Below are 22,375 nucleotides of genomic sequence, written 5' to 3' on the forward strand. Positions count from 1 at the left end.
GCCGTCAATTATCCCTAATGTTTTATTAATCTTCCGAACGGTTAGCCACCAGCCTTTTGTCTCACCATTGGACTACGCAAATATTCACAACTTTTTGCTAATCAATACTATCGCACTCCGGGGGGGGGGGGTGGCGGCTGTGAGGATTTTATTTTATTATTTTTTTAAATACATTTTTATTGATTTCAGAGAGGGAGATAGAACCATCAGAGATGAGAGAGAGAGAGAGAAACATCAATGATTGATCGGCTGCCTCCTGCACGCCCCCTACTGGGGACTGAGCCCGCAACCCATGCCCACAACTGGGGCATGTGCCCTAACCAGAATCGAACCCTGACCTCTTGGTTCATAGGTCTATGCTCAACCACTAAGCCACACTGGCCGGGCTGACTTTTTTATTTTTAAGAGAGTGGAGAGGAGGGAGCAGAGAGAAACATCAGTGTGGGAGAGCCACATCAATGGGTTGCCTCACACTCTTGCCCCTACCGGGAGCAGGGATCAAACCTGCAATCCAGGTATGTGCCCTTGACCAGGAATCAAACCCAAGATCCTCAGGTGTGCAGCCTGATGCTCCAACCATCAAGCCATGCTGGCCAGGGCAAGGTCAAATGTATTTTTGAGGTTAATGTTATATTAAAACTTTACAGGCAGTAGAGGGAGAAACTAACAACCCAGCTATAGAGGTCAGTTTGTGTTGTTGCCAGCTCACAGCTGGCAGGAGAGAGGCTAGTGGGAGCTAGGAGTGTTTGCACATGAATGTGTGTACTCAGGCATGTGAGTGAGGAGTGCCATACCACACTCCCCAGCCAGGCAGCTTCCGGGCCCTGGGGCCTTGGGGAATCTGGACTTCTTCTTGGTTTTAGTGGGGGGTGAGGATAGTACCCCTGACTTGGATCCATATTCTGTTGTTTCCCTGGAGTTCCAAGAGTGGACTTAGATTTCCGCCCCTTATTAAGCCTGAAGGGATCAGTGTGGTTTAGAGAGGGTTGCCACGTGGCTGGTCATGCTTGGCTGGTGGCTGGTCAGACTCTCTTATAAGCCTCACATGCTCCTGAGGTGCCTTATCCCTCTCCCTAGGGAGAGGAGGTGAAATGTGAGGCAGGAGTGGGTAAGATGAGGGCCACCCAGGTGGTGTGCACTTTCCTCTTTTATTTCACATACAACTAGTAATTTTGATGCTTCAGGAAAAGATTCAGATACCACCAAGAATGTTTCTTTATATATATTGATTGATTTCAGAGAGGAATGGAGAGGGAAGAAACATCAATGATGAGAGTCATTGATTAGCTGCCTCTTGCATGCCCCACACTGGGGATTGAGCCCGCAGCCAGGGCATGTGCCCCAACTGGGGATGGAACCATGACCTCCTGGTTCACAGTTTGATGCTCAACCACTGAGCCAGGCCACCTGGACTATTTCTTTATATGTTAAAGCTTATACTACCTGATAAGAGGTCTTAGGAGTTCTTCTAGATTAGGAGTCAGTAAATAATTTCTTGACAGGCTATATAGTAAATATACTAAACTTTGTGGGACAAGAAACAAAATTGAGGCTATTCTTAGGTATTTAGTCCAGTCATTTAAAAATATAAATACCATTCGGAGCCTAAGAGGGTGGCCTGCAGGCTGATCCTGGTCTAGACCACCTTCTGAGCCCCCTCTTTCAGCATGATATATATGCCCCCCACACTGCCATGAATTGAAATCCAAGTGCCATGAGCTGGCCACACACTTTCAGAAAACCAACACGAATGTGTCTAGGTACATTTACATCAAGAGACATTGTGAGCCAGCAGTGCCAGTCCTGTTGGCAGCCTCATACCAGTGTTGCCACTGTATGTGTCAGGAGAAGCATTACCAGATGAAGAGGTGACTCTTTCAAGTGATATCCAACAAAAATTTTACAATCAAATTAAAATTGGGCAAAGGACTTTAATAGACATGTCTCCAAAGAGAATATACAAGTGGCCAACAGCACATGAAAAGATATAGCCATCAGAGAAATGAAAATCAAAACCACAATGAGATACCACCTCATATCCATTAGAATGACTCTTGTTTGTTCGTTTGTTTTTATTTTTAATTTTTTTGTTAATTTTCACCTGAGGATATTTTTCCAATGATTTTTAGGGAGAGTGGAAAAGAGAGGGCAAGACAGAGAGAAACATCGATGTGAAACACATCGATTGGTTGCCTCCTGCACAAGCCCTGACCAGGGCCTAGGCCAGGGAGGAACCTGCAATGAAGGTATGTGCTCTTGACCCGGAATCAAACCTGGGACCCTTTGATTCACAGGCTGAGGCTCTATACACTGACCCAAACTGGCTAGGGCTGTTTTGTTTTGTTTTTAATACATTTTATTGATTTTTACAGAGAGGAAGGGAGAGGGATAGAGAGTTAGAAACATCAATGAGAGAGAAACATCGATTTAGCTGCCTCCTGCACACTCCCCACTGGGGATGTGCCTGCAACCAAGGTACATGCCCTTGACCAGAATCGAACCTGGGACCCCTCAGTACGCAAGCCGACGCTCCATCCACTGAGCCAAACCGGTCAGGACTGTTTTTTGTTTTGTTTTTTTTTAACAAAAACAGAAATATAACAAATGTTGATGAGGATGTGGACAAATTGGAGCCCTTGTGCACTGTGGTGGGAATGTAAAGGTGTAGCCACTGGGTAAAATAGTCTAGCGACTCCTCAAAAAGTTAAACATAAAATGACTTTGTGACCCAGTAGCTCCACTTCTGGGTGTATAACCAAAAGAAATGAAAGCAGGGTCTCTAAGAGATATTTGTACACCCGTGTTCACAGCAGCCAAAAGGTGGAAGCAACCCAAGTGTCCACTGACACATGGCTAGATAAACGAAATGGGGTGAATCTATGTAGTGGAATATTCGCTTTAAAAGAAAGGAAAATCTGACAACATACTACATCGTGGATGAACCTTGAAGACATTATGCTGAGTTAAATAAGCCAGACACAAAAGGACAGATACGATATGATTCATTTATATGATGTTCCTAGAGGGGTTAAATTCAGGTAGACTGAAAAGAAAATGGTGGGTGCCAGGGGGAAGGCCAATGGGTAATCAGTGTTTAATGCGAACACAGTTTGGGACCATGGAAAGTTCTGGAGATGGATGGTGAGAATGGTCACACACGAATCTGAATATATTTAAATGCCCCTGAACTGTATACTTAAAAGTAGTTAAAATGGTATATTTTATGTTAAGTGTATCATATATGTATTTTTTAAAGAAGGTAAGCGATTTACAAAGGTATTTGCGATGTTACAGCTTTGTGTTTTTTGCATAAAATCTAAAAGTTGATTTTGATTTTTCCTCTTTAAAAAAACTGTTTTTCAAACAAAGCAAACAAAGCCTAATGTGCAAATTGTCCCCTCGGGCCGTCGTTCGACTGGGAGACCAGGAGTTCGACTGCTCACTATGATGTGCGCTGACCACCAGGGAGCAGTGCGGACCATGGCGGGCGTTGTCGATGCTGTGCTGGCAGCTGGTGGCAGTGGAGGTGCTGCCGGCCCCCATGGGCCCTGATGAGAGTGGGACTGTGGTGGGATGGTGGAGCAGATGAGCAGGCGGCGTTAGGCCATCACCCTGCAGATGGTGACCAGCGGCAGGGGGCAGGGCTGCTGCCCGGCTCCCAGGCACTGAGGGAGCCGGACTGGGGAAGCGGGGGGTGACCGGTTGCCCCTTGGGTGGGATGGTGGAGCAGGTGAGGGGGCGGTGCCAGGCAAAGGCGGGGTGCCAGGTGGGGCTGTGAGGCTGGAGGCACAAGCTGGGGCTGCGCGTCTGGGGGAACCAACTGGGGCCTGATCCCCACATGCCACCCCGAGGGACCCCACCCGTGCACAGATTTGTGCAGTGGGCCTCTTGTCTTCTTATCATTAACCTGGTTGCTGCCGTCCTGAAAACATATTAATGTGGTGGCTGACACTGAAATAGGGTTCTGATCTGGGCTGAGACCCTTACAGACATAGGTGTTCTTATGACAAGATGCTGACTTCCTGACACCCCAAATGTAATGCCCTTCTCATGAGAATAGCTGTCCTTAGGCTTGTACAAGTGATTCAGACAGAGTGTGGCACTGCTGGCTCAGGCTGTGTTGGCTCTGGTTTTTGGTCTCCTGGCTCTGGGTAGCAGGGATTCTGCAAGGGAATAGGGCTGGTGTTTGCCCTGGGGCTCCTATGATCCCTCTCTAGGCTTCCTCAACACACAAAGCTCCTGTTGCTTGACCTAGTCTTGTGTGGGCTGTGGCCCCTGGGAGGAGATGACTGGACTGTTGACTGCCACCTGAGGCTCCTGTAGGGATGATGCTAGGATTCATGTTCCCCTCGGGGAGCTGAGTCTGTGCACCAATGAATGGACTTGTGAGCGCATCAGTAGTGCCTGTGAAATTCATGGCTTAGTTACTTAAAGTTACTTAGTTACTTAAAAAAAAAACAAACTGTGTTTTTGCTGTTATAACATAAAAGGTAATATATTTAGTAAGATTATTGACTGAATTCGGAAAGTTATTCTAACATTCAATTTCTAATTTGTAATCAAGAAAGGGCTGCCTTCCAGAGAGGGTACTGGGATGGAGGAAGCCTGTTTACTAAGGAGATAACTGCTTTCCAGGGCTCACAACCTTGACTCGGGGGCTTAGGCTTTGGGAGGACCCTTCACTGTACGGAATCCCAGGTCCTCTGGCCTGACATTGTGCAGCTGTCCCCAGAGGGGGCCATAATTGGCTTGTAGAAAGTCCTCTTGCTTCTGTGGCCCTCAGTGATGGAAACAAAGCATTTCCCTCTGCATCCTGGTTGTCACTGTGGCTCCATGGGGGTTGGGTCTGTCTGCCCTGTTTCGGTCTGAATAGTTTTTTGGGGTTTTTTTGTTACCCTCACCCGATGATATTTTTCCATTTATTTTGTTTTTAATATGATATCATTCCTTTTTAAAAAATATTTCTTTATTGATTTCAGAGAAGAAGGAAGAAGGAAAGAGAGATAGAAACATCAATGATGAGAGAGAATCATTGATTGGCTGCCTCCTGCACGTTCCCTACTGGGGATTAAGCCCGCAATCCAGGCATATGCCCTTGACCAGAATCGAACCTGGGACCCTTCAATCCGCAGGCTGACGCTCTATCCACTGAGCCAAACCAGCTAGGGCTCCATTGATTTTTAGAGAGAGGGAAAGATAGAAGTATTGATATGAGAGAATACATCAGTTTATTGCCTCCTGCGTAAGCCCTGACCAGGGCCCGGGCCAGGGAGGAGCCTGCAGCCAAGGTACGTGTCTTTGACCGGAATTGGACCCAGGGCCTTTCAGTCCACAGGCCAACGCTCTACCCACTGAGCCAGACTGGCTAGGGTAGGTCTGAGTAGGTTTGATAGGGAAGGGGAGAGTGTGAAATGTCAAAGCAGAAGATACTGAACTGTCTCAAAGTGGAGAGCAGGCCAGCGCTTCATAGGAGGGTTGCCATGGCTACTCACTTGGGGAGAAGCCACATGCCCAATGCCTGAAGGCTGTAGACTTGCATGGTGATGATGCTGTTCTGTGGTAGGTTGGAGGACCTGAGGGCATCCTGCAGAATGGGGCTGTGGATGACAGTGTGGCCAAGACCAGCCAGTTGCTGGCCGAGTTGAACTTCGAAGAAGATGAAGAAGATACCTATTACACAAAGGACCTACCAGTACATGCCTGCAGGTGAGCATCAACAGCAGAGGCATCCCAGAGACCGCTGTTGGTCACATGTCCTTGGGAATAAAGAGGTTGCTAGGCCAGTGTACATGTTACCAGACAGGAGGGTGGGCTCAGCACCCTCTGTCACCCCTGATTATTACAGCAGGTAGGGAAAGGTTCCCCTCTTGGCCTTCCTCAGGTCCTGGGGGTGTTCCTGGTACCTGCCTCACTCACTCATCAGGAAGGAAGAACTCTTCTCATTGGGTGAGCATTTGGGTTTATAGGGTAAATAGAGCCACTAAGATTTCTCTTACAGAGAGATTACTGTCGGATTCTTTAAAATGTCTGCTTCCTGAAAAGTTGGAAGTGGACAGTCAGTGGGTAGACCTGCATATTGACCAAATTTGGAATTCTCATTGAGAGCAGGACCCATCCCTTATGTTTAGACTTATTCTTGCTTTTTTGTTACATGCACAAGAGGAAATTGAGACCAAAAGAGGTAAAATGATCTTGCTTAAGGCACTCAGCCAGTTGGGGCAGCTTTGAGCCTGGACTTCTATTCAGCCCTGCCTGCCCTTTGGGCACACTGCCCCCAGTGTCTACCCACCAAGGGACAGAGCGCTGTATCCTCCCGCCCCCACTTCCCCCAGTTTACCTTATTTTAGCTCTTTGTTCACTCTCATTACAAATGTTTGTTTTTGATGTTTGTTAGTCCTCATTGGAGGATATTTTTTCCCGTTGATTTTTTTAAAGAGTAGGCGTGGGGAGGGGGAGGGAAACGTCAACGTCAGAGGAAGACATCACTTAGTTGCCTCCCACCCTGACCAGGGTCTGGGATTGAACCTACAACCCAGATACATGCCCTTGACTGGGAATCAAACCTGTGATCCTATGGTGCATGGGCCGATGCTCTAACCACTGAGAAACATCAGCCAGGGCTCATTTATAAATGTTTTTCCATATATATGAGTGAGGTATTAATGTTCCTGTTATATACACAGTTGCCAGTCCCGGTGAAGCTGCAAGTGGTTACAGTCTATATAACTCCTTGGTCCTCCCGGGTGTCCATGTGTGGAGGGTTTGGTGGGAAGGTTCTTGGTTGAAGCACATTCTGGTTTGAGACCGAGTCTTGGCTTCATATACATACAGACTCTGGAGAGCCAGTGGTTTTGTTTTGGGTATGTTAACTTTTAGAAAAACAAGGTGGGGGGTATTGTGGTGGTGGACTCTCCTGATGTGCTCTTTTGGAGCTGAGCTCTATCACCCAGGAGCCTCTGCTGCTGGGTCCGAGTTGAGCATTCCTGGGAGCATGGTGCCCTCTGCTGGAGTGTGAACAAAGCATGGTCACAGCTCACTTTCCAAGTGCCCAGAGCTACCTACGGACACCGCTTTCATAAGTTACATTCCTGAAACTGAAGGCCATAGGAGTGACCAGGTTGCCTTTGGGGTGTTGGGCTCACTTGGCACCCCGCACAGCACTTGCTCCCCTCTTGGAAGGGGCTTTGCTGCAGTCTGCGTTCTCTCTCAGTGTCTCGACAGTACCCCAGCTCCTTTCTGCATTCACAGGATCAGGAAACCTCAACAGTTAACTGATTGGATTTTGTTAGTAGGAACGTTGGGCTTGAGTATGTTTTTAATGAAAAACTTTAAAATGTTGTAAGAGGAAAAAATTTTACATTCTGCCAAATTAAAACCAGAGAGCGATCTTCCAGCTTTAACTGTTCATTTTTACTTTTTAGTTACTGTGGAATACATGATCCTGCTTGCGTGGTTTACTGTAATACCAGCAAGAAGTGGTTCTGTAACGGACGTGGAAATACTTCTGGCAGGTAGGTATCAGACTGCCATGTGTCTTTAATCAGACTGTGCTCAGATTTGTGTGTAAATTATGGAAATGCTAAAGCGAAGCACAATATAAAATCATGCTAACAAACCTGGGTTTTTTTCCTTCTCTGTGACGGGTTTAACTTGAAACAGATGGTGCTGTGTGAATGCCTTAATGTATTTACCCTTGATTTATTCTCTCATTCTTTTTATTATGCCAGTATGGTTGGCTTAATTCTCATTCCTAGTTTTTATTTATATTTTTCTGCAAGATGAGCTCCTCGCATTCCTGTTCATCTTCATTAAGGGGTGCCCGGGGAGGATGTTCCCAAGACAGTAATGGGCATCCATGAGAGCCACTTCCTGAGAAGGCTCCCTCAGGCCTGAGCTCATCGAGTAGTTTAGAGGCTAACACGGGCCAGATCCTGAATCATCAGATTAAATCAAGTTCATCTGACCAGCGGTGGCTCTGGGCTCCCTCCTGATCACCAGCACTTGTGACTGAGCCCTTGCTTGTGTTTGGTATTGGGGTGAGAGCAGTGTGGTGGTAGTGCTTAGGTTGTAGGGAGAGTCGGTCTGTCTAGCTCATGTGCTGGACTCCTTGGCTCCTACCTCGGGTTCATTACATGGCCACAAGAAGCAGAGCAGGGTCTCAGTGGGCCAGGGCTCCAGGTCTCCAGCAAGGAAACAGCATCTTCTGAGGTTCATGTTTTGGAGAAGTAGAGACAAAAATCTACAGGCAGGTTTATGTGCACAGAGCCCCATCCACCCTTCCTGTGCCTTCAGGAGCCGTGGGCCAGGCCTTACCATCATGCTGCCTAAGGACACAGAGTGATTGGATCTTGGGTCATCTCACAGTATGCAAATTGTGGGGTTCTGAGCAAGGCAAGAAAGGGGGCTAATGTTTTTAAAACACTTAAAAGGAAAAGCATCTCCAGGTGACCACAAGAGATTCTAGTCCTATTTTCAGAATGTTCTGGACAATTTGTGTTACCATGTTTGCATTAGTTCCTCTCCTGCAGGGAAAGCAATTAAATAAAACTTGTCTTAGTTGGCAGCCCTTGCTTCTGGTCAGCTGTTAAAATCAGGGAAGTGAGGGAAGGGCCTCCATGAGAAAACAGGCTCAGTCAACCAGCATCACATGCTCTTTACAAGGCTTGAGTGAAAGCTGACGGGGTGCCTGTTGCCACTGTAGGGGGGGTGAAGTGGATACAGATGGTATAAGAGGAAACCACTGGTTCTGGTAACATGCCCAGTGGTGGTGGCTCCAGAGAGGAGTGGGGGATTTTGGGGGTGCTGAGAATGGTGATGGTTAGATTATCTGATAACAGACTTTGTGGGGCCAGAGAGGGTTCTAGCCTAACCTCGTGACAGGAAGAGTTTACTGATGTGAAGAGAGGGCTGCCAGAAGTAGTGTTCCACAAATCTACAGAGAGCCTGAGGCAGGGCCTGTACCATCCGTGAGCCCCAGTGAGGCTGGCTTGGCACAGTCCATGAATTAGGTGAGCTGTAGCCTGGAAATGAGAACTGGCCACACCGAGACAGCAGGATTCCAGAGGGTTTCATTGCTGGCCCTTGTGCTTCCTGAGAGTAGCCCTGAGCCCCCTACTTGATATTTTTTATTGTCCTCAGGTTTTAATACGCTTGCTTATCAAGTTTCCTGGCCTGCAGCATATTAGGAGTCGGTTGTTCCTGGCAGCCAGCACAAAGGTCACGTCCTCGGGGCTTCTATAGGCAGCCCTGTGCCAGAGAAGTGACTTTGAAAGAAGCATCAGAGAAGCTACAAGGAGCAAGAGGAGTTGGGAAAGGGGCAGCGGCTGTAGATTCAGTGAGGCCCAATAGTTGGATTTAAGAAAGCAGGAACTGGAGGGGGTGGGAGGTGAGAGGCAGAAACTGTGAAATGTGTTAGGAAAGTTCTCCTTAAAAGTGGTTCAAGGCGGATTTGTGCTCAATGGGGAGCCAGTTCAGGGGCGGCTGGTCTCCTGGGACACCAGATGGATGAGGTGTGACCAACCCTGCTAATGGACCGTGAATGGTACCGGAACTTTTAACAGGGATTCAAGAATTGGAAGTGGTGAAAAGCCAAACTTTTGAGTGTTAACTATTTATCATTTCCTGATTTAAGCCACATTGTAAATCACCTTGTGAGGGCAAAATGCAAAGAGGTGACTCTGCACAAGGATGGGCCCCTTGGTGAGACAGTCCTGGAGTGTTACAACTGTGGCTGCCGCAACGTCTTCCTGCTTGGCTTCATCCCTGCCAAGGCTGACTCAGTGGTGGTGCTGTTGTGCAGGTGAGGGCTCCCCGATTTCCCCGGGGGCCAGCTCTGACTCAGTGGAACTTTAAAATGATTTCTGTCGACTGGCTAGATGTTCGGATGTTCGGGGGTTGGGGCTTGTTGGAGAGCTAGGACTGTCAAGTAACTCTCCGGGTGTGTTCTGTTTAAATCATAAAAATGATTCTGTAAAACCAAAGTCTGTTTTGAGTTTTAAGAGTTCAGAGCTCAAGTGTGTGGGGAGATGCAATTTATTACTAACAATTTAAAGGTAATGTGATCACATAATGAAAGATAGGGACTGCCACCTTGGGGTGAAAGGTAAGTCTTGGGGTGAAGGTCATTTTCATCTGGGCTCTTCTCTCCTCGGGGCTTCTGTAGGCAGCCCTGTGCCAGTCAGAGCAGCCTCAAGGACATCAACTGGGACAGCTCTCAGTGGCAGCCCCTGATCCAAGATCGCTGCTTCCTCTCCTGGCTGGTCAAGATCCCTTCAGAGCAGGAGCAGCTTCGGGCCCGGCAGATTACAGCCCAGCAGATCAACAAGTTGGAGGAGCTTTGGAAGGTGAGGCCTATTGAGAATGCAGTCTTCCTCAGCACTAGTTTCCTGTAGACTTGGGGCAGGGCAAGGGGTGCTGTCTTCGTAAACAGGACATTCTAGAAGGATTCTGGAGCTTCTACCAGGAGGAGTCCTGACAGGAACTGGCCCTGGGCAGCTATGGGTGGACATGTCCAGAGGAGCCTGGGCCTTAGTAGATAGGACTGTGAGTGCATTTTATTGTTTGTTTGTTTGTTTCCATCTTTGTTTGTTTGTTTTTAAAATCTTTTTGTTGAGAGTATTACAGGTGTTCCTCCTTTCCCCCCCATTGCTCCCCTCCACCTAGTTCCATCCCTCCCCAGGCCTTCACCACCCTACTGTCTGTGTTCATAGGTAAGATCTTTGGTTAATCTCTTCCCGCCCCCCTTCCCTCTGAGATTTGTCAGTCTGTTCCATGCTTCCATATCTCTGATTCTATTTTATTCACCAGTTTATTTTGTTCATTAGATTTCTTGTTTGTGTATTTTGATTTTTAAATTCAATTATTGATAGATATGTATTTGTTGCCATTTTATTGTTCATATTTTTTATCTCTTCTTCCTCTTCTTGAAGAATACCCTTCAACATTTCATGTAATACTGGTTTGGTGGTGATGAACTCCTTTAGCTTTTTTCTTGTTTGTGAAGCTCTTTATCTGATCTTTAATTCTAAATGAGAGCTTTGCTGGGTAGAGTAATCTTGGTTGTAGATCCTTACTATTCATCACTTTGAATATTTCTTGCCACTACCTTTTGGGCTGCAAAGTCTGTTGAGAAATCAGCTGACGGTCATATGGGTGCTCCCTTATAGGTAACTAACTGTTTTTCTCTTTCTGCTTTTAAGATTATCTCTTTGTCTTTAACCCTTGGCATTTTAATTATGATGTCTTAGTATGGGCCTCTTTGGGTTCCTCTTGTTTGGGACTCTCTGTACTTCCTGGACTTGTAAGTCTGTTTCTTTCACCAGGTAAGGGAAGTTTTCTGTCATTTTTCAAATAGGTTTTCAATATCTTGCTCTCTCTCCTCTCCTCCTGGCACCCCCATAATGTGAATGTTGGTATGCTTGAAGTTGTCCCAAAGGCTCCTTACACTATCTTCATATTTTTTAAATTTCTTTTGCTCTACTGCTTGAGTGTTTTTTGTTTGTTGTTTTTTAAATATATTTTTATTGATTTCAGAGAGGAAGGGAGAGGGAGAGAGAGATAGAAACATCAGTGATGAGAGAGAATCATTGATTGGCTGCCTTCTGCATGCCCCCTACTGGGGATCGAGCCCGCAACTCAGGCATGTGCCCTTGGCCGGAATCGAACCGGGACCTTTTAGTCTGCTGGCTGATGCTCTATCCACTGAGCCAAACTGGCTAGGGCAGCTTGGGTGTTTTTTACTTCCTCATATTACAAATTGTTGATTTGATTCTTGGAATCTTCTACTCTATTGTTGAATCCCTGTAAAGTATTCTTTATTTCAGTTAGTGTATGCTTAATTTCTGACTGGTCCTTTTTCATGTCTTTGACATTCACACTAAGATCCTTGAAAGTCTCATGAAGATCCTGAGTAACCTTATAACCATGGTTTTGAACTCTGTATCCAGTAGTTTGCTTCTATTTCTTTGATTTGTTACATATTTCTTTGTCACCACATTTTGACTGCTTCCCTGTGTTTGTTTCTGTGTATTAGGTAGAGCTGCTATGTCTCCTGGAATTGGTAGAATAAAAATAGCCTTATGTAGTAGATGTCCTGTAGGACCCAGTGGCTCAGCCTCCCCAGTCACCTGAGCTGGGCACTCTAGGTGCGCCCCTGTGTGGGCTGTGTGCACAGTCTTGTAATTGAGCCTTGATTGCTATTGGTATCACTAGGAGGAGTTGACCTCCAGGCCAATTGGCTGTGAGGACCAGCTGTGACTACAGTGGGAAAGCTACTGTGCAGGAAACACCCCTATGGTGCAGGTCTTGCTTCAGTGGGGCTTTGGTGCTCACTGAGTCTGCCTCTTGTGGATGTGTAGAGTTATAATCTGTAATGGTCTGAAGCTGTCCACTGGGTGCTCTGGCTCCAGGGCCTCCAGGGAGGTGCAGTCAGCCACTGCCTGGGGCCACCTGGCAGGAGCTACAGAGGGATCTGCAGGGGGCTGTTTGTACTGGGCTTGGAGGTGCCCAGGGATGGCCCAGCTGTGAAGCAACGTAGACTGATGCTAATGCCCGGTCTTGGGCCTTTTGTTGATAGGTTTGGGGCACACTGCCACCAGCTGCAGCTTGTTTGGGAGATTTTAGCAAAGTCTGAAGCCTGAACCAGGACAGGCCATTCATATGGAAAAGTTGCTGCAAACAGCTTGGGTGGGGCTGCAAATTGGATGGGACCGGGTTTCAAGGAATCCCCAGAGTGGAGCAAACAGTATGCTCCAGGTGGATGGAAACTCAAATATGGCTGCCAGCCAGCTCTGCGATGGAGGAGGCCCCAGCACAGGAACAATGACCCTTGTGATACCCCTGTCTGGGAGAAAGCCACCCCTGAGTTCTGCCCTGATGCCAGACAATCCACTTCCTCCCCATATATGTCTGGGTCCCCCAAAGCCACCTGGTGCTGGGAATCGGAGTAAGTTCGTGCTCTGGCCCTTTAAATGGAACACCTGGGTCTCCAGCAGCCTCTTGTCATTCAGCCACAATCCCTGCTGATGTTTACAGCCCGTAGTTACAGGGACTTCTCTTCCCTGCTCTAGAACTCTGGGCTGGGGATCTGGTGTGGGTTTGGGACCCCTTGTTCCTCACAGGTGGCCTCCGCAGAGATGATCTCCCTCCCAATTAAAAAAAAGGCACAATGCGTGTTAGAACAGCCTGTTCCCGGCCTCCGCCCCTCCTACCAGTCTCAGTGTGCTTTCTTTACTTCTCTAGTTGTAGGACTTCTGTTCAGCCAACTTTCAGGCAGTTCTGAATGATGGTTCTGTATTTTAGTTGTAATTTTGATGTGGTTGTGGGAGGCAGCAAATATAGGTGTTTACCTATGCTGCCATCTTGGTTCCCTCCCCTGTGAGTGTGTTTCAAAACTTTGCTGGGACTTAGATGTATCTGAGCCAGGGAAGTACCAAACTGTGGTGAGTGTGCAGTGGGAAAGGGGTCACAGTCCCAAAAGTCAGAGACCCTCAACCCAGTAGTTGAAGGAGAGGGGGGCCTTTCTTTGGTTTTGTGGTGGGGCACCTGCTCTGCCTGCATAGCCACTTCTCTAGAGAAGCCCTTCTCTGATTTTCTGTTTAGATTTTGCTATAAAGTTTTAATAACAACTATAGAAATTTTAATTAGGCACCCGTATCGTATAACCAGAAATCTTAAATGTAAATTTATCTTTACTTTGAGGGCAAGTTAAAATATTTTTCAGGCCCTGGCCAGTGTGGCTCAGTTGGTTGAGCATCGTCTCATGCACCAAGAGGTCACTGATTCGATTCCTAGTTAGGGCACATGCCTGGTTTTGGGCTCAATCCCCAGTAGGGGACGTGCAGGTGGCAGCTGATTGATGTTTCTCTCTCACCGATGTCTCTCTCTCTCTCCATCCCTTGCTCTCCCCCCCCCCCCCCCCCGCTTCCTCTCCCTCTCACTTTCTCTCTCTCTAAAATCAATTAAACATATTTTTAAAAGATTGTTTTTCAGACCTCGTCTAGCAAGGTGTCTTTTCACGTTACCACAATTTCTCACTGTTCCTGTTTATATTTCAGCAGCCCAGATACTGTTCTGTCCCTGCCAGGGAAGAATGTGTAGCCCTATTGGTGCAGTGTAGGGTCAGGAGGAAATGGAGAGGGAAGGCTCCTCCTCTGCTCACACAGCCAGAGGAGCTGGAGGTCTTTCTGCCAGCCTAGAAGAAGTGCTGTTCCTCCCAGTTCAGGGCCAGATGGTTATGGAGGACGCAGCCATTTGATGGTGTAGGTATGTCAGCTGTGTTCCTCGAGCATCATCGCCAAGACTTACCCCTATTGGTGTAACCTTGTTAGGGACTGTTAGGAACAGCAGCTGAGGTGTGACCATGGCCTGCGCAGGCATCCAGCTCCCTATGCCATGTGAACTTCCTGATAGGAGGGCTCTCCCACAGGGTTGACACCACTGACTGCTGGCACCCTTCTCAGCATCAGCCCAGCACTGGCTTGTGCTGAGAAGTGATGGGTGTTTCCCCATCCCTCTGGTGACTGGTGAGCTTCCATGTAGTTAATTTCATACATGGGTGAAATTGGGGACAAACTCGGTACGGGTCTTGTTTTCTAGGAGAACCCTTCTGCCACCTTGGAGGACCTAGAGAAGCCCGGAGTGGATGAGGAGCCGCAGCATGTCCTCCTGCGGTATGAGGATGCCTACCAGTACCAGAACATATTTGGGCCTCTGGTCAAGCTGGAGGCTGACTATGACAAGAAACTGAAAGAGTCACAGGTGATGTGGTGTGTGCAGGAGGGTGTGGTTGTTTTAACACATCTCTCCTGAGACTGTTAGGATGGTTTTACTTGCAGGCTGCCAACACTACCATGGGCCTCGGCCCTGTGCCTAGAGAGACGGAGCCATGGATCGAGGGCAGATGCTCTGTCACTCAGAGCTAGACACTAGCCTGATTTTAAATCCAACAAAAGTCCCTCACAGTCGGGTTCACAGTCTTTGCCCATTGCCACGAGCGTCAGATCCAAGGAGCCGCGGTCTGCAGAGGGCACTCTGTGCTAGTCCCACGAAGAGCATGTCTAGGAAGTAAGAGCCGCGGGGCTCCTGGGCCGTGCCCTCAGCTGCTGGCTTCCTTCTCTTCTTCCGAGGACCTCTTGAGAGCAGACGTCGAATGGGGGATCCTGGTTGTCTTCTGCGGGTTCTTAGGTCCTAATGACTTCTCTCCCAGGGGTGCCCTTGTTGGTGTTTCAGGCTGTTGGATGCTGCTTGATGCACCCCAGCATCATGGCTCATGGAGTTGTCATAGGGCACATGCCTGTGGATACCCAGACACAGGAGTCCAGGCCATGTCTGTGTCACAGGCTAACAGGGCTCTTATTTTTCATGTGCTCAGACTCAAGATAACATCACGGTCAGGTGGGACCTGGGCCTTAACAAGAAGAGAATCGCCTACTTCACTTTACCCAAGACTGACTCTGGTAATGAGGATTTAGTCATAATTTGGTTAAGAGGTGATTTTAAGTTTTAAAATATTTGTGACCATAAATAGCATAATTCCTAGTTTGCCCTTGTAAAGTACCCCTTAATTTGAACTCTTCCATGGTAGCCTAGGCACATGTTGAAAACGCTTTTTGCTCTCTCTTTCCTGGAAGACATGCGGCTCATGCAAGGGGATGAGATATGCCTGCGGTACAAAGGGGACCTGGCGCCCCTGTGGAAAGGGATCGGCCACGTCATCAAGGTCCCTGATAGTATCCTTTGTGTGAAGAAGAGCTAGCACAGGGGATCTGTGTGTTGGTCACTGTGGAGACCAGTCCTGGGGCCTTGGGTGGAGAGTATGGCCATGGCTGGAGAGACCCCTTGTAGTCAAGTTTGTTTCAAGCCACTGAGCCCTTCATTTGGACTCTGAGGGCACACATTTATATATAACTAGTAGAAGCAATGCTTTACCTGGAGCCAGGATGCTTTGAGATGTTCACCTCATCTCTGAAGCTCACAGTCAGAACCTGGGTTCTAGATGTGGCCAATCCATCCTGGCATCCTGGATGACACCCCAAGGTTCACGGGGTAGTTTGGGTGGGGGGTAGTTGCAGGGGACCGGGACACTGGACAGAATCTGTCAGAACATGGGTCTCACTGGCTGTGTTGTTAACTTTTGGCACAATGGGAGAGAGATGTCTCCTCAGTAACCAAATAAGGGCTCCTCAGAAAGGTAAACCCAGCTTATGACAAGGATGAACCTTAACTCAGCATTGCAGATTATGGCGATGAGATTGCCATTGAGCTGCGGAGCAGTGTGGGTGCACCTGTGGAGGTGACACATAACTTCCAGGTGGATTTCGTGTGGAAATCCACCTCATTTGACAGGTGCGTCTGCCTCCAGCCCTAAATGATTCTCCTTTCCTGGGGGTGGGCTTACCACCAGCCTACATGAGCACATAGCCAACCTGTTACTTTGCCACAGGATGCAGAGTGCGCTGAAAACGTTTGCTGTCGATGAAACCTCTGTGTCAGGCTATATCTACCATAAACTGCTCGGCCACGAGGTGGAGGACGTCATCATCAAGTGCCAGCTGCCCAAGCGCTTCACTGCACAGGGGCTGCCCGACCTCAACCACTCTCAGGTTCTTATCATCCTGGAGGTGGCTGGGGCCTGGCCTGAAGAGCTGCTGGGGGCGGGGGTGGGCCAAGGGATCTGTACCCCCTAATGGCCACTTGTATCTGAAGGTTTATGCTGTGAAGACTGTGCTGCAAAGACCGCTGAGCCTGATCCAGGGACCACCAGGAACAGGGAAGACAGTGACCTCTGCCACCATTGTCTACCACCTGGCACGGCAGGGCAATGGGTAGGGATCAGCAGGCCTGACGGCAGGAATGTCTTGGGAGGGTTACCTGCTCACTGTGTTTTACATTGTTTGTATTAGATCAGGCTTCTGGTTGCTTTTAACAAGACAGCCTGCAGCCTGTTGCTCTTCTTTTTTTAAAAGATTTTTTAGAGAGATGGCGAGTTCATGGATGGGTGTTCAACCACTGAACTACACCAGTTGTTTGGCTCTCTCTGAAATTAAAAAACAACAACAACATGAAAAATATATATTTTAAAAGAAAGACTTATATATACGTGTGTGTATGTATATATATGCTGATTTAGAGAGAGGAAGGAAGGAAGGGATAGAAACATCCATGATGAGAGAGAATCATTGATCAGCTGTCTCCTACATGTCCCCTAATGGGGACTGAGCCTCGAACCTGGGCATGTGTCCTGATCAGGAATCGAACCAGCAACCTTTTAATACACGGAACAACACCCAACCAACTGAGCTACATTGACCAGGGCAAGCCTGCTGCTCTTAAAGGCAGCTCTGGTCAGTTCACCCAGGTGGTACTGTGCTGTATGTGCCTCAGCTTGGAAAGTCTCCACCATGAGATGGGGAGGGGTGAGGATGCAGGTCTGTTGTTAGCAATACTTTGCATGAGTAAAGTGAAAACTGGGGACAGGGAGTCCTGGACGGGCTGGGCTTTTAGCTCCTGCATTGTACCATTCCTGGCTTTAGTCTTTTTTTTTTTTTTAAATCTCAGGAATGGAGAGGGAGAGAGAGATAGAAACATCAATGATGAGGGAGAATCATTGATCGGCTGCCTCCTGCACGCCCCCTACTGGGGATCAAGCCTGCAACTGGGCATGTGCCCTTGATCAGAATTGAAGCTGAGACCCTTCAGTCAGCAGGCTGACGCTCTATCCACTGAGCCAAACCAGCTAGGGCTCCTGGCTTTTAGTCTTAGGTTTGTCTGCACTGCCTGTGATTCAAAACAACAGTCTTAGGTTGTTTTGCGTTTCATTAATCTCCTCTGGGCTAGCACTGAGATATTCATTCGCTTTATGTTTAAGGCCTGTGCTCGTCTGTGCTCCAAGTAACATAGCTGTGGATCAGCTGACTGAGAAGATCCACCAGACTGGGCTGAAAGTTGTGCGGCTCTGCGCTAAGAGCCGCGAGGCCATTGACTCCCCAGTGTCCTTCCTGGCCCTGCACAACCAGATCAGGAACATGGATAGGTGAGTGTCGGTACCTGGCTGCAGGTGGGGGGGGTTCTCTGTGTGGCCCTGGTGCAAGTCCTCCATGCCCACTGCTGTGCCTGTGCTTCCAGCATGCCAGAGCTGCAGAAGCTGCAGCAGCTAAAGGACGAGACTGGGGAGCTGTCATCTGCCGATGAGAAGCGGTACCGAGCCCTGAAGCGCACAGCTGAAAGGGAGCTGCTCATGGTGAGGGCCTGGGCCTTAGGGCATATGATGGCACCTTTAGTTAGGTTGTGCCTACTTTTGGAAGAAAGCATAGGTACCCTGAGACCACACAGGCATGATTTTTTAGTAGTTTCTACTGCCTGCCAGCCTCACTGCTCCTGGGAACTTGGGATCTTGGTCTGTACCCTCGGGGTGTGTCTGTTATTTCATGACAAATCAACTGAAAGTGGATCCCAGCCCAGCACCTGTTCCCCGGCTCAGCACTGCTCCCTAGAGGCTGTCTCAAGCACCGAACCGTCTGTGCTGAGAGGTTTTCTCTGGTAAGGCCCTACCACTTAGGACAGTGATGGCGAACATTTTGAGCTCGGGGTGTCAGCATTTTGAAAAACCATAACTTAACTCTGGTACCGTGTCACATACGGAAATTTTTTGGTATTTGCAACCATAGTAAAACAAAGACTTATATTTTTGATATTTATTTTATATATTTAAATGCCATTTAACAAAGAAAAATAAAAAAATGAGTTCGCGTGTCACCTCTGACATGTGTGTCATAGGTTCACCATCACTGACTTAGGATCTCAAAAGTTTATGTGAGTGCTGTCAGGGAGAGACAGCTTGTTTTCGTGGTTGTCAGGAGGGCAGGGACCAGAATGGTATCCTGTTCTGTCCTGCCTACCTGCCCTTTGGCGCCTGGTAAACTGTACTGTTGCAGTTGCCCCTGATGCTCACACATTCTCTTCCCCAGAACGCGGACGTCATCTGCTGCACATGTGTGGGTGCAGGAGACCCCAGGCTTGCCAAGATGCAGTTCCGCTCCATTCTTATCGACGAGAGCACCCAGGCCACGGAGCCAGAGTGCATGGTCCCTGTGGTCCTTGGAGCCAAGCAGGTGAGCCAACCCCTTTCATGGTGTTCTTGTTTGAAAACTGGTGTGCATTCTCTCCTGTTCAGTTCTGTATAATTCTTAATGCTGAAGGTTGTGTGTGTTTTTTAACGTCCTGTGAGGCTGGGTTCTTTTGTTTTTTGTTTTTTGTTTTTAAACATCCTGTGACACCCTGGCAGAGCTCAGGGATGCATGGTGAGCCCTTTAAGGGGTCTTTGAGAGCATTTCTGTGTGCGTCCTGAATGAATGTCTGAGTGTGTTTCATGTCTGTGGTGGGCAGTTTCTCATGCCCAGTCAGTATCTTACCACTGGAATTTGCATGACTGGGTGCTTATGTGGACCCTGGGCCCCTTAGTCTTCTGAGAATGGATGTCCCAGCTGCTTCATGCTTGAACTTCTCACCTGTGTGGGCCTCTCATCACAGCTAATCCTTGTGGGTGACCACTGCCAGCTGGGCCCCGTGGTGATGTGCAAGAAGGCAGCCAAGGCCGGGCTGTCTCAGTCACTGTTCGAGCGCCTGGTGGTGCTCGGCATTCGTCCAATCCGCCTGCAAGTCCAGTATCGGATGCACCCTGCACTCAGTGCCTTCCCATCCAACATCTTCTATGAGGGCTCTCTGCAGAACGGCGTCACTGCAGGTAATACTCGGCAGGGGGTCAGTGGGGACATGCGGTTGCTTCCTTCCTGAGTGGCTTTATTAGCAACCATTTGTGTGCGAGGGGTGCCTCCAAGAGGTACCATGGTCAGCAGTACAGCATGTCCACTCTGCAGTGTGGATGCCCAGTTCTCAGAGCCAATGCCCTCGGGTCCACAAGATGGGAAGGCAAGACTCCTTTCAGAGTGAAGTTGGCATATGCCCTTTGCTGTGCTGACAGTTGCACTAATGGTTCAAAAGCAGCATTGGGAACCAGCAGGGATTTCAGCAGGAGTCTGGATGGTTCCACCAGACTACTGTATGTCATCACTGCCACACGCTTATGGCAACTAACACCCTAAGTGCATATCCTTGTGACACTGGTGGGTATACAAGGTACTTGATGAATGAAGTACTCACTGGTCACTCAGCTGGGGGAGTATTTATTTTCCTGAAAACAAAGCAAGCTTATGACTTATGTTTTAAGAAAAACACTAACAGCCCGGCTGGCGTGGCTCAATGGTTGAGCATTGAACTATGAACCAGGAGGTCAGGGTTCGATTCCCAGTCAGGGCGCATGCCCAGCTTGTGGGCTCAGTCCCCAGTAGGGGCCATGCAGCAGGCAGACAATCAGTGGTTCTCTCTCATCATTGATGTTTCTATCTCTCTCTCCCTCTCCCTTCCTCTTGAAATCAATAAAAGAAATACATTTAAAAAAAGAACACTAACAGTATTTACCACCAGTGATAAAATCTGAGGATTCAACAAAAATTAGTATTTTAGAACCCTCATGCCCCCTAGCATGAGCTGACTAAGTGTTCCCAGTGCTGAGTGGTTTTTCTGATGAGATTGAGGTGGTGGCAGTGTCTGAGGGGAGTCAGTAGGTACCTCTCATCCTAACAGGTAGCGAGGGTGTTGCAAAGTCAGTTGGGTCAAAGGCTGTCCCGTGCACAGGGCAGAGAAGAGAGGCTTTTGTCAGAGGCCTACCCGGCACCGTCTGTCCAGCTTTGGTGGAGAATTGGGAGAGTCCCACAGTTGTGGGGAAAGCTATAAAATATGTCACCAGTCCTAGCTGATTTGGCTCAGTGGATAGAGTGTCAGCCTGCGGACTAAAGGGTCACAGGTTTGATTCCGGTCAAGGGCACGTGCCCGGGTTGCGGGCTTGATCCCCAGTGGAGGGGAAGGAGGTGTGCAAGAGACAGCCAATCAGTGATTCTCTCTCATTTCTATCTCCCTCTTCCTCTCTGAAATCAATAAAATTTTTAGAATAAAAATCAGGATGGATATCTTGGCTGTGGAGGTTTCCCTGAGGAGTGAGGGGCCCAACCCCACTCCAGGCCCCCTAGCCAAGGGTTCCAGTACCAGGAAGAGAAGTCCCCACAATTCCTAGCTGTAAAATCAGCAGGAATTGTGGCTGAGTGGCATGGAGGCTGCTGGCCCCAGGCAGTTTCTCTTAAAGGGCTCTTACTCAGGAGTCACTCCCACTGAGCTCCAGCACTGGGGCAGCAGCTTGAAAGGAACCTGGGACATTCAAGGAGAAACTAACCTGCCTAGAATTAAAACAAGAGCTGGAGGGGCAGTTTTCTCCCAGACAGAAGTGCTGGCAGAGGCATTGTTTCTTTGCTGAGGCCCACCCTCACTCCCACGCCACAAGCCAGCAGGCAGGGCACCATAGTTAAATCTCCATCAACCTGGCTCACACTTTTCACCCCACTCTGGTGATTCCCTGAAACCCCACACCACCCTACTTGCAGTCTCATCTAAGCTATTTCCAGTGGCTTTTTCATACAACTGGCCTCTCTTGCCTCAGGCTTTGGACTTTCTTAAAACTTCTCAAGCAAGCAGCAGCTGGCTTGAGTGTGCCCCATATCTCTCAGTAAGTGGCCCCAGGCTGAGCACTAGCAGCAGCTTTCCTTGATTCAGAGGTTGGCCTCTCCTGGACACCTTCAAGCCCAACACAAGTAGCAGCCATCTGCAGATTGCTTTGGCCCCAAGTAGGACATAGGCAGACTTTGCACCTCCCAGGAGGCCCCAGAGTCTGTGCACCTGGTGGTCAGCTTCAGACCATGCCAGTTTACAACCCTACCACATTCAAAGGGGTGGACTCAGTGCGTACGAAAGCCCCACTAAAGCAAGTCCTGCTCCATGGGCTGGCTTCTGTATAGCAGCCCTTCAGCTCTAGTCGCAGCCGAGCCTCACAACCAATTGGCCTGGGGGTCAGTCCCTCCCAGTGATGCCAACATCAATCAAGGCATAGCTACAGTAGGACAGTGCACACAGCTCACACAGGGGCACAACTGAGTGCCCAGCTCAGGTGAGTGGAGAGGCTGAGTCACTGGGCCCTACAGGACACCTGCTACTCAAGGCTACTCTACCAAGTCCAGGAGACATAGTAGATCTACCTAATATATAGAAACAAACACTGGGAAGCAGCCAAAATACAGAGACAGAATTGTCTCAAATGAAAGAACAGAAGGAGATTCTTCAGAAAAAGAACTACATGAAACGGAAGCAAGAAAACTACCTGATACAGAGTTCAAAATAATGGTTATAAGATGTCAAAAAACTTACTGAGAATTTCAAGAAACTTAGAACTTGAAGGATCTTTATGAGAACATCGACAATATAAAAAAGGACC

At 48.4% G+C, this 22,375-nt stretch overlaps 1 protein-coding gene across 1 annotated transcript in view; it reads left to right on the forward strand.

Moving 5' to 3' along the window:
* Nucleotides 1–22,375, forward strand: part of UPF1 (UPF1, RNA helicase and ATPase) — a gene marked incomplete at its 5' end in the record, with an annotated part of 41,569 nt that overhangs the window by 9,769 nt on the left and 9,425 nt on the right. The window contains 14 exons of the mRNA XM_023764004.1: nt 5,564–5,706; nt 7,422–7,511; nt 9,632–9,799; nt 10,163–10,343; nt 14,596–14,757; nt 15,371–15,455; nt 15,630–15,728; nt 16,236–16,344; nt 16,442–16,601; nt 16,705–16,823; nt 17,867–18,031; nt 18,124–18,238; nt 18,966–19,109; nt 19,528–19,741. Of these exons, the coding sequence (XP_023619772.1) occupies nt 5,564–5,706; nt 7,422–7,511; nt 9,632–9,799; nt 10,163–10,343; nt 14,596–14,757; nt 15,371–15,455; nt 15,630–15,728; nt 16,236–16,344; nt 16,442–16,601; nt 16,705–16,823; nt 17,867–18,031; nt 18,124–18,238; nt 18,966–19,109; nt 19,528–19,741 (1,954 nt within the window). The remainder of the gene's footprint in view (nt 1–5,563; nt 5,707–7,421; nt 7,512–9,631; nt 9,800–10,162; nt 10,344–14,595; nt 14,758–15,370; nt 15,456–15,629; nt 15,729–16,235; nt 16,345–16,441; nt 16,602–16,704; nt 16,824–17,866; nt 18,032–18,123; nt 18,239–18,965; nt 19,110–19,527; nt 19,742–22,375) is intronic.

This window comes from Myotis lucifugus, unplaced genomic scaffold, assembly GCF_000147115.1.
Source record: "Myotis lucifugus unplaced genomic scaffold, Myoluc2.0 scaffold_311, whole genome shotgun sequence".
Lineage (NCBI taxonomy): Eukaryota > Metazoa > Chordata > Mammalia > Chiroptera > Vespertilionidae > Myotis > Myotis lucifugus.